Source organism: Trichogramma pretiosum, unplaced genomic scaffold (assembly GCF_000599845.2).
Source record: "Trichogramma pretiosum strain Unisexual culture from Peru unplaced genomic scaffold, Tpre_2.0 scaffold30, whole genome shotgun sequence".
NCBI lineage: Eukaryota > Metazoa > Arthropoda > Insecta > Hymenoptera > Trichogrammatidae > Trichogramma > Trichogramma pretiosum.
In genome coordinates, this window is record NW_019641675.1 from 718,893 (window position 1) to 731,614 (window position 12,722).

Consider the following 12,722-nt stretch of genomic DNA (forward strand, 5'->3'; position numbering starts at 1 on the left):
GGCATCGCTACTACTGCTGCTGGCGACGACCGAAGGCAGGAAAAAATCCTATCGTTAATTAAGACTTTGAAGGCATATCGTCGTTACAAAAGGGAAAATCCATCTAATTTCACACCGTCACGCTGTGAAAATGGCAAGCTCGAGCTACGCTGTGCGTCATACCGGGCTAGAGGAGATTCATAAGAGAGAAAATCTATCTTATTTTCTTTCCGCTTCTTATCTCTTTTCTTACAAGCTTGTGGCTTATAATATACCAAATGGAGAAGAAAAAAAAGTGCCAGAGTAAGAGAGAGAGAAGAAAAGAGAGGAACGAGCCGATGCAGCAGCAGCGAGACCGCAAAAACGAATATAATCCTCGGTAGCAAGAGCAGAGCAAATCGATCTTACACTCGTTCTCGACGTTCGCAAAAGTATATAGTTATACAGCGAAGTTGGCGGAGGCCGGAAGCTGGGTCAGAGAAAAAGGCGCGGTAATTGCTGCTCAGCATCTATACGTGCACGCCTATATATACACGTATAGGGTATCTCTCTCTCTCTCTTCATTGTTACACACGAAAATGAGCTTGCACTTCGCGAAAGAGAATGACGTAAGCTAAGAAGTTTTCACCGTGCCGCGCGCGGAGCAGCAGCAACGGCTAGCAACAGCAACATCGTCGACACGCTTCGATGTCTTCTGTATATATACCGATCCCCGTCGTCGTCGTCGGCCCCGGAATCGGATGCGCGCGTTGACGTGTTGTCGTCGTAGTCGTTGTCGTCTACGTCACAGCAGCAGCAGCAGCAGCAGCAGCAGTGGTAGTCCGTCCGTCGGATGGAAGGAAACTTTGTATGCGCACGAGTCAAAACTTGAGCGGTACTAGGCGCGCGTAGACACGATCGCAATGAAATGCGAAAATATTTTTCGGGTTAAAGAGCAGCTACTGGAAGAGTTTCGGTGTGTCGTCGACATACTGTATGCATGTATTCGCGAGCGAGTGACTCGATGCTTTTCGGCAGAAGCGGAAATTGTGCGGCTTTTTTTTTTCTTTCTCTCTGACTCTTGCTCTCTTTCGATTTATTATTAATGCGCCTCCGAACGAGTGTACACGAGAAATCGATACACCACTACTCGACGCGTTAAGTGGTCGACCGTGTGCACCGTATAGCGATCTTTGATCCGCGCGCCGGACCGTCGGATCGGTATAGATATGAGTGCTATAAAATGTATACTTGCACTTGGATCGAGACGACGACGCGCAGAGCAAACAAAAAGTGCACTAAACGCCGCTTCGAGAAAAATCGCTTGGCTCACACACACGCAAATCGTCCAACCGAACGTATCATTACAAAACTTTGTCGCTAGTAGCTCGATCGACTTATATACTCGCATGCGTGTGAGCCGAGCGAGCTCGAGTCGCGTTGAAACGTTTGTGTAGCGTGCATTTTTCTCTCCTAGCTCAATCTCTGTCTCCGACGTTTAACCACCATAGGCTGCACTGCGTAGCGTATCAAGCCAGCCCGATCGCGGCTAATAAGCAACAATCTGCGCGAAATTAATGGAAACAGGCGCGCGTCTCATTAAATACCATAGCGGACTAATCACACTTGTATACACCGGCGGCGGTCGCTCGATCGATCGATCCCAGAGAGTATATTATAAATGTGTGTATACGCTCGGCCACTCTGTGTACACTTATATTATCGTATAGCCATAGCAGCAGCAGCAGCAGGTTGATTAGATGACTGATTTGAAAAGTATTTTAATTAGACTCCAGGGGTATCTGCTCTTGCTCATTGAATACATTATCAATGTCGAGCGAGCTCTTGGATTCGAGCATATAAATGCGTGCACGTGTCTGTGTGTGCATATTCAACTACACAGACAGGCAGATCGTCGCGTTTTACGCGGGGGAGGGAGAATCGAGTCTCTCGTGTCATTGGGTGAATCAATCAAGCATCCGCCCATCGAGAGAGAAAGCCAATTCTCGCATCATCGTGCGTGCGTACGCGGGGCACAAAAAAAAAAACGTCCCCTCCGCGAGAGGAGAGGAGGAGAGGAGCAGGAGGCGGAGGACTCGGAGGAGGAGAAGGCGGAGGACAACGATGGCCATCGCAAATGCGCATTTAACGAAAATGAAAATAAAAGAAAAGAGAGAAGGCAAGAGACGTTAATTTGGATTTCTAAATAGCCCTCTCCGAAACGTCAAGTTCGTTATTCAAATATGAGAAAAAACTTGGAAGACAAGGCAAGGGCAATAAAAAAAAAGGTGAAAAAAAAACGACACAACCGAGTTCAAGAGAGAGTGAGTGAGACGGGAGGTAAACGAGACTCTAATGAATCAATCTCCCTTGTATATCGCATAGTAGCGCGCGTATATTATATATACTACCCCCTTTCTTTTTTCTCCTCGGCACACACACTCACACACACATAGACATATGTAAGTAATATCTGGCACGCATGAAACTCGGGCCCGAGCAAATATCTGCATTATTTAAGAAGGTGCATTATTCGGGCTCGATGTCGCTCATGCGCCGCTTATCGGATATACATCTTATATCGGCGAGTTATGCGTGCAGCTCGTTAAAATAACGCGCGCCACGACGTACACGTATACGCGTATTATACACACTTTTCATATAATAGCCGTGGTAAGGCTCATAATGTATCCAGCATTAATTAATTCGGTCGAAGGTCTCGTTGCTGCTGTACATTACACCGAGTGCCAACGAATACGACGGCGACGAATTTCTCAAGACAAGCAAGAGTGTATACGCACAGGAGCAGAGACAACGGGCTAAAGGATAATATTAACGCTTCTCCGCAGGGCCGAGGCGGAGGGGGTGTAAGGCTCGCGGTTTGTCTATGATTTATCGGTGTCGCGCGAGCGAGAGAGATGCCACTGCTGCTGCTGCTGCTGCTGCTGCTGTTCAGCGCGGCGCATACTTTACATTATACATCCGTACTGCTCCGTATCTTCCAAAAAGGATGAGGAATTTATTAACTCCAACGCAGCTCATCGAGTCGGCTGCTGCTACCCCTGCAGCTCGGTATAAGACGTGCGGTGGTGGTTGTTGCTGTTGTTGATTAATAGCTGCGCCTCGGATATTCGCGAGTGATTAAAACGATGACGGCTATTATGCTCGACCTAACGCTTTATAATATAACTCGGGCCTCGTTCTCTCTTTGAATATTATATCAAATTTGCGGCTGCAGAGAGCCACGTCGATTATTATTTCTTTTGCCAGGCAACGCGTGCGAGAAAACGAGGAAAGAGCGCAGTGCTAAGCTGACTGGGATGACTAATTAGTCGAGACGACGACGGCAGAATCTTTGCGTGTGTATAATATCGGTCAACGAGAGTCGCACGTAGGCTCGAGCTTCTTCTTATACACAAATTAATCGTTTACAGATATACACGCAATTTCATACATTATCTCGAAACGTATGCGAAACGTGTGAGACAAGCTCGTGTCAAACGACAACGACTCTCGACTTGTGCCGGCCGACGAAAATGCTCTGCTTATGGCACACTCGTGTTCGCATGTGCGCAATCGTGCAGCTACTGGTGTTGCACGAGTTTAGTTGGTAGCCGATAAGGCGACGTTGTCGAGCCGGCCAATTCCCAGCCGCACGCGAAACGTTTGCTCGTTTCTCTCTCTCTCTCTGTGTTTCTTTTCCTATCAGTATGACTCGCGAAGGCAGAGCATGTCTCGCGTCGATAAATTAAGTTTCCCCGGGCTCTCGCGTTTTTTTACACAACGTCTGCATCAGATATTATACATGCTTTGTACATGTATACATAGTAGTGGTTGCATGCATACACCGAGCCCCCGACACATATGAGCGTCTGTGCGCGACTAGAGAGATCCGTTGTTGCAGGCTCATAATATTGTAAAGTACACACGAACGACTCTTAACGGCGTTAACGACTGAGACCAAGTCGGAGGAAGGAGCTCCGAGTCCGTTGCTTTATAAACGCCTATATATGCACTTTTGGACGCATCGTTATAATTTCTAGGCGGGTGAAAAGTTGACGAATTCTGACCTCTTTTTTATCAATCACCGATTCAACCGAGTGCGTACGTGAAAATGTAACTCGCACTCGAGCACAAGATAAGAGTCGAGGAAAAAATTCAACCAAGACTCGCGCTTTGCTCATTGCTTACAAATCGAACCAAACGCGGGACACGCATATAATGCGCGCGTAGCGTACGTGCCGCTGTTTATTACACAAAAACGGCATGCGCGCACATTCATTGATCCACATAAATTCGCATAGCTGCGAGACTCGTATATATATGTACGTACGCGAGCACAGATTTATATAAATTTTTGTCATTGCTGCGGGAGAACGAGATTCGCGACGACGACGACGACAAAAATAGTCGTAAATCGCGTGCGCGTACTTATTGCCGCGCGCAATAGTTCTAGGAGAGCGAGAGCGCAGAAAAACACACTTCGCAGAGGAGAAATAGACATATCTTAATATAATTATAGAAAAGGCATGCACGATTTATAAGACTCACCTAACGAACAGTTGCTCCTGATTATTGACTCTCCATGATACCACGGTTGCTCCTGCAATTAGGAAAACAAGTTGATATGTAATTAAAGATATATATCGGAGATCGATACATACACACATATTGGAAAATCGCGAAGTTAATCGCGGCTGCAGCTACGACCGGCATCGCCTCTAACGTATTATATATTATATATAGTATATATTTCTCAACCGAATTTTCCCCCCTGATTGAAAAAAAATTATTTTCACTTGTATGTATCTCACGCGCTCTGTGTATACTCGTATGTGGCTATGTGATAAACGCACAAGTAGAGACAGAGAGAGAGAGAGAGAGACAAAAAATGCAATAGCTGCGACGTAGCAATTAATCCGCGATAAAATGAAACTGATAAAGCTGTGGCGATGTCGCGCGCGCGCGTGAAAATTAGCATACGGCCAGTGTGTGTGGCATGTGCTGCGACGACGAGTGCGAGAGAACAGAGAGAGAAAGAGAGAGAACGAGATCGAATAAGCGCAGGCAGGGTGACATCGATACTCGATGCACAGCGCAGCACATACGGATAGACGTTCAACGCGAGAGAGCAAAAGAGACTTTTTGTCGATTATCGGCGGCCGCCGCACTACTATTCGTCTCTAACGCGCAAAACTCGTTTGAATGTTACACATTCACACACAGATGGATACGGTGTGTGACGCGCTAATAACCTGCAGCCGTAGGAGCGCATCAACGACGATTCAATGACGGCGCTATTTGACCGATGCGCTCGCCGTATCATTAATGTGTAAGTGTGCGTGCATAAGCGACACGTTTATAACCCTGTATATTATAAACGTAACGAGCGCAATCGAGAAAGCCACACACGCATCTAACAACGAAACGATCATAAAGAAGAGAGTAATAGTACGAAAATAATTTCTAAAACCGTCGCGATAATTTACAGCCACACGCGCGTTTACATAGAGAGAGAGAGATGCAATGTTACATAGGTGGTAAGGGGGTTGTTGCGCAAAGACAAAAAAAGGAACGACGATGACGACGGAAAAATATAATAATAAAGTTTATCGGTGCAATTTGTTCGCGCGTGCTCGCGACAACGTTCTTAATTATATATGCCTGTACGCGCGAGCGGCGGAGTCTCTCAGCGCGCGGCGCTCGAGCGAGAGAGAGATATCCTTTTTTTTTCTTTTTCTTCTTATTTTATTTTTTTTTATTTTACGAGTATCTTTCAAGCTCGAGCGAATAGAGATGCTATTTAGAAATCATTCGCGAAACACGTGTATATCCTCGACGGCTTATATTTATAATATTTAACTAAATACACACGCGGACACACACACACACACATACACACGATATACACACGCACATAGCTACAGATAAATCACTGACGAAACTCTTATAATAAATGACACTTTACGCTCGACTTGGTTTCTTATAACTCGGCGCGCATGGCTATGTACGAGTGTGTATGTGCGTGCTGTAGTATAGACTGTTGCTGCGGAGACGGACGTGACACTTGTAGTTTGCGCTATTTCGCGAGGGCAAAAGTCAAGGAAAGAGACCGGAGGAGAGCTGGTGTATGCTTATATGTGTACGCGAGAGAGAGAGGCAGAAACCTGTGCACCGCCGCGTGTTTATACCGTGTGCTGTGACTTTCTTAAATGATTCGACGCGGCCCACTTTTCTGACTAATTGTTACCATTATATTGGCACAACAGCAGCAGCAGCAGCAGCAGCAGTACAAACGTTCACACGCACATTTGGAACAACACTCGCGACAAAGATATGATTCGCCGTGGAGAACAGGTTGATTATCGGGTATCGATGTAGAGAGTATCGCCGTCGCAAGAGGAAAATCGCAGAAACCGGCGACGAGCGAAACTACCCTACCGCAACAGTAGTATAGCAGCACGCGCCCGGCGGCGGCGGCCGCCACCGCAACAGCAGCACGCGAGCGAGCGAGCCGGTCTCTCCTCTTTCTCTCTCGTTTGCACTATATAGCGCGGACTCAACGGAGTCTCGTTCTCTTCTGACTCGCGCGCGCAAAGCAGCCTCGGAGCCGATTTCCCAACAACCCTCGCTGCTCGAGATCGCTGGCAGAAAAAAAGGAAGGATTTTCCAAAGCCGCGCGATAATTGACTCGTCGGCAGCCGGCGCGTTGATCGCTGATCGCGTACACACATATCAAGAACAGACGGACACAGCGAGTCGGCTTATAATTGCGCTGTTTTTCAAGCGATCGAGCGATTATCAAAGAAGCGGAAAACACAAGATCGTATTTATTGGTTGTTGCCGTCGGCCGAGCGGCACAACAAGAGATGTAGATTGTGTTGCACTGTGTGAAATTGGGCACGATTCGCGCGCGCAAGCGTTAAAAGACGATCGGCGCTCCGATTTTTCGGCCGAGAGACAGCGCACGGTTAACGACGGAGGAAAAAAATCGCTTGATCGCGTTCGCGCACAGAAAAAACTGGCCGTGTATAAGAAACAATAAAAAAACGACGATAACGAAAAAAAGCCTTGAATGAATTAACGCACCGTGTAAGTTGATGGTACAAGTGGTATTGTTGCCCCTGTCGAGCACCACCACGCTGGTAGCCGCTGCCATGGTTTTGTTTTTTTGTTTTCTTTTTCGATCAATGCACCGATCGTTGACACACTGTTTTATTGTATTAAAAGTCAAGTAGACAAGACGTTGTATTATAACAGCACTGTACAGAGCCCACACGTTGTTTTTTTAACGATGTATTAATTTGCGTTATATATACGAGCGGAGAAGAGCGCAGCACTACCGAATGATCCGACTGCTTGGCGCGCGTGCGAGAGTCTGCAGCAGGTCTCGCTCTCTGTGTGTGTTTCTCTCTCTGTCACTTGGCTGCTTCTGTCTTGCCGCTTGAGCGAGAGCCAATGCGGAGATATTGCTGTACGGAGCAGCAGCGGCGAGCCGCGCACCAGCCAGCCACAAGAGTGGAACTATATAGTCTCTCTCCGCAAATGTGTGTTACGTATGTGTGCGAACCTATACAAGTGTAGTCTCCTCGGGTTGCACGCGAGAGAGCATGGAGTAAAAGCACCTACTAAAGCGCCGAGGATAATTTTTCCCCGCGATACGGAGGGGCGCTGCGGCTCGGTCGCACAGCGCTGCGAATTCTTCGCAGCCAATCCCGAGTGCCGCGCTGCGGCGGCCCGAAAACTCGCGAGCATGTGTGCGTGTGTACGCTGGCGCGAAATTTCGAAAGGATGCGAGCAAAACTTTTGCGGCCGCGGATCGCCGATGGAAGGCGCGCAGCCAAACGAGATGCACGAGGTTTTCTATATTAAAGTCGGTGTGTGTGTGTGTGTGAGCGTTAAGACGTCGGCTGTGTTAGTAGCATGGGTGCATCGATCAATCGACTCTCCGTTGCGCGAATACGTTTTTCAGACGTTCACGAAAAAATAATAATTAATTGGATACTAAGAAAAATGAAATAATTGAATGAATTATTGCAACTCAGTCGATTACGTACATTAATCTCTATATTACGCGTTGAATGAATCTCGCGCTGAAATTCTAGCCTTCCAAAAAAATCTGGAAAATCGATTTCCCAAAAAATTAAAATAAATTTATTATACATGGGTCAAAATAATACTTCTTTAAATTTTCGTCTGCAGGTATGTCCCCGATTTTGACGTACTTTTGGTATGTTATAGTACATAATAAAAAAGTGCCAAAACCAAAATTTTGGACTCCCTCCTCCCCTATAAACGTCCATTTTCTATCTATATTTTTTCTGAAGCCCTGAAGCAAATACAAAATCTGAAAAAATTCACGAAGGTACTTTTCAACGAGTAATTTAAAAAAAAGAGCTCTCCACGATTTTTTTAACGCCCTGTAGGTCGATTTGGAGGTGCCATTTACAGTACGTAAATCCTTCGTTTAGCTGAAATCAACACGATTTTCTGGGTATTTTGAGTACACAAATTGACCTACAGGGCGTAAAAAAATCGTAAAGAGCTCTATTTTTTTTAAATTACTCGTTGAAAAGAGTACTTTGCGATGATGTATGTTAAATTTCCATAAAAAAATTACTGTAGTCCCTGGACACGTTTAAACATTATGGTCAGTATGGTATTAATGGTCAAATAAACAATAAATGATCTTTTCAAATAATTTAAAATACATTTTATGAGTCAAAAATAACAATTTCATTATTTTATATTTGGACGAGTTCTTAAATACTTTAGATACAGCAATACCACTTTAATATTAATTTATTACCGTAAAAACCACTTTAAGCATCCACCACTAGATGGCAAGTACTTTCATTTGTGAATCTGCAAATGGTAAAGTGAATGAAATTGTATAAGTCAAAGCCTAGAACTCTGGAACAGTTAGTCTCTTCATCAGAAATTAATAGGTTCAATGAAAAATTGACATTTTTACTTTATACTCTTTGAAAAATTTATTATTTCATAGAACTTGCCGATAATACAGATATTAATGATAAAGAAGTCGTCAACGTCTGTAAAAAATAAATGATTTCATTAACACTTTGAACAAAAGATTGATCCAACTAACAGAAAACTCACTTCTCCAAAAGTTCTCATGCAAAGAAGGCTTAGAATCATAATTGATATTTTCTATGTTTATGATTTTGGCACTAGTTTTTCTGAAAAAATGCTGTTTTTGGCGGAATTTACCCTTAAAAAAAAATTGGGCATGATTTTTTAAAATTTTTAGAGGTTTTGTTCTAGAGAAAGTTGTAATGATTAGAAAGAGATATTAAACATAAAGATCGGACTTCTAGTTTTTTCTCAATCGCTGGCAAGAGCTGAAAAAAAGTAGTAATGAGAAAAACGCGTCCGAAGTTTTGTTCTGGACATTTCGAGCACGCTAGACACTTTGCATAATCGGGCATAACCTTTTTTCCTTTATGAATTTCGTTCTAAAATTTTAACAGGGTATTTTTATTATGTTAAAGAACTGTTTAATTTTAAAAAAATGCATCGATTTTTTTTTCATTTTCAATGGGAACGTCCCCTAAATGCGTTTTCCACTAACTATAAAAATTTGAATTTTTTACTGAAGCTTCAAATAATATTTCTTGATTGATTTATTATTCTACCTTTCGAACATACAATTTTTGAAAAAATGTTTTGACGAAAATCAAAGTTATTTTAGAAAGCTGCCATTTCCGTAAATTTCACTTTTGAGCTTAAATCCCAAGAAGCTTTGATAAAATTCTCTATCTTAAATGGGATGTTCATTTTTTGTTTTAAGTGTCATAGGAGCCGAGATAAGCGTCTGTTAGTCAAAAAACGTTTCTTTGCAAATTTGGAATATCAGACATTTTAAAATGAAATAAATAAGAAAATCATTTTTGAGTACTTTGAAACACTTTTTTTAGTCCTCATAGTTGCAAGTGGAATCACCAATCGTGACGTGTGCGAAAAATTCTCGGATATTGACATTTTTGAAAAATCCTGGATTGGTTGTACCGCTTAAGCTTCCATCACTAGATGACAAGTATATTTATCGGAAAATCTGCAATTGTAGAAGTACATGTAATTGTGAAGACCAGTTATTATCTTTTTTCTGTCCTAATTGATTAGTATATTTCCAGTGCTAATGATCATTTTATGTCCAAAAAACTTGATCAAAAACTAAGCATATGTCAGGCATTTCTACTAGGTTCATAAACTCTTTTATTGAGAAATTTATAAGTACAATGCGAAAATGACATTGTTATTTTATATTCTCTGGGAATATATTACCTCTTAGATTTTAAAAATTAAAACGTTCACCAGTCATTTTGTTAAAATAAAATAAAAAGTAAATCTTGTGAAGGTCATTCCTTTCTTACTTCAGTAATAGCAACAGCCAAAAATAATAATATAACAATAAAAATTATTCCATTAATTATTATATTGTTTTGATTAATATTAATGTTTTGATATGTTTTTAATTTGGTTTGACTGATGGTTTTGTTTAAGTAACAAAGGTATAACCATCACAAGATTCGTGCATTTAAGGGGACACACCTGTGTTTATACCTATAAATGAAAAACATGAAAATTAAGGATTACTATTACAATTTTTTGTTTCTGATGTAAAAATATTTTTTTATTACAAAACTTTTGAGATCGCAAGGATCCGGATTGGTAAAAAATTGCATTCAAAATCATGCGGTCAATGACTTAGAAATCAGAAGTCAATGTACATGTTTGATGGATGATTGTTAATAATAAGAGGAGCTCCAGACATATTTCTTGTTGTAAAAGGACCTATAAAAACATATTTTTACATCAGAAACAAAAAATTGTAATAGTAATCCTTAATTTTCATGTTTTTCATTTATAGGCATAAACACAGGTGTGTACCATTAAATTTGACTTCTTAGATTATTGCCGATAATAAGGATATAAATGATAAAGAAGCCTTCAACGTCTGTAAAAAATAAATAATTTCATTAAGACTTTTAACAAAAGATTGATTCAACTAACAGATAACTCACTTCACCAAAAGTTCTCATGCAAAGAGGGCTTAATTTCCAAGAAGTTAAAAAACATGGGCTAAGTGATCTAGTGGATGCTATTAATATCAATCGTTTAGATTTTCGTGAAAATGCGTACCATTTGCAACTAAAACTGTAGTAAAAAAGCATATAGATCTCTTGAATTGAAAATATCTAATTCATAAAAACTTGAAACGATCTATACTTACATTTTGAAATGAATTTCGGAACTGCTGTCAGTAATTTTTTGTCCTGGCAAATTACAATACCATAAAACTAAAAGGCTACCCATGGAATAAGTGAAAAAACGCATTCTATTAATCAAATTGTGCTCCAAATATAACTGTTATTTAAAACCAATACAAGTTTATGACTTTTTTTACATTTATGTTTGTTATAATTGAAAATTAAATATTACATATAAATAGGAGACGGCCAAAGAAAGGCGCAAAGACAAAACTATGAACATATTACACAAATTAAAAGTATCTTCCATAAGTTCAACGCATCTAAAAATTTTCATATTAATTTTAGTTCTTCAAAGTAAATATACACAATCAAAAAATCATATCAACCTTATGCCGTCATTAAACAATTTCACGGCGCTTGATAGTTTTAAATATGTGTTTAATTCTTTGTCACCGCAATGATCTAGATCTCCATCGATTTCCGCATTTTCAAACCGATCGCTTTTGAATAAAGGTATGTTTCACATTAAAATATTTTTGGAAGTTTTTAAAGTCCTTACCATACGATTTTGAAAAAACCATTAATTTGTTCCGTCGACGTTATATACAGAAATTCAATGCCAGGATGAAGAGTCGAAAGCAATGCGCACAACAACATATATAACCAACAAATTTCATAATGGTAATCTTCTTGAGAAAACCATATGAAATGGCCATGGTAAGGCACCAATCTCTCTCTTGTACCGTTCGATAAAGGTACAATAATATCCAAGACAGGCGGCACGAACGAAACAATGCTATGAAACATAAACGCTGATACTATATAAACTATGTGAAATAAAAGTCAATCAATACATTTTGATGATTGTTTCAACGAATTACTAATCAAATCACTCACAAGAATACCATTTACCGAGAAAATTAATTTCTTTATCGTACTTCATCATTACCTTACATTCATCACTATCCACTATACTGTGTCGAATTTGATATATTTCCCGTAACAATATTCTTACCTTGAGATAAAATATGGTTTGTTAGTTTAATAAAACTTGGTTAATTATATTCTGTTGTATCATATGTCTTTTTTTTCGTGTTCTCTACCTTCGGTAAATTTTTTAAAAATAAGATATATCTTGCGTAAGTTAACAGATAAAATAGACCATACAGCAAAGTTTCCATGACCATGATTTTATCATCAAGATGAAAAAATCCGAATAAGAGCTTTGAACGTTTTTGTAACAATTATTAAAACTGTATAATATGCTCATGAATTTATAATTAAAAATTAATTCGTACCACCGGAATAGCAATTTGCAATAACAAAAAATTTAATTTGACACATCCTAGAATATTTTCAGATTTACTTTGATTTGGCCAAAGTCCGTAAGATTTCAAACAATATTTACCAAATTTATTGTATTCACTTTCTAAAAACTCCATTTTTGCAAATTAAAATAATTAAATGCAATAAAATGAATCGACACTCATTCATTGAACGTACAAAATGGTCTTTGAATAAAACTTCTCG

At 40.5% G+C, this 12,722-nt stretch overlaps 1 protein-coding gene across 3 annotated transcripts in view; it reads right to left on the reverse strand.

Moving 5' to 3' along the window:
* LOC106653200 (glucose-6-phosphate 1-epimerase) overlaps positions 1-7,451 on the reverse strand; it is a 48,816-nt gene extending 41,365 nt beyond the window's left edge. For all 3 annotated transcript variants that reach the window (XM_014372541.2, XM_023460694.1, XM_023460693.1), the window contains exons 1-2: positions 7,048-7,451; positions 4,510-4,561 (exon numbers count right to left, since the gene is read on the reverse strand). In XM_014372541.2, the coding sequence (XP_014228027.1) occupies positions 4,510-4,561; positions 7,048-7,117 (122 nt within the window). In that variant the 5' untranslated portion in view covers positions 7,118-7,451. The remainder of the gene's footprint in view (positions 1-4,509; positions 4,562-7,047) is intronic.
* Between the last annotated feature and the right edge of the window lie 5,271 nt (positions 7,452-12,722).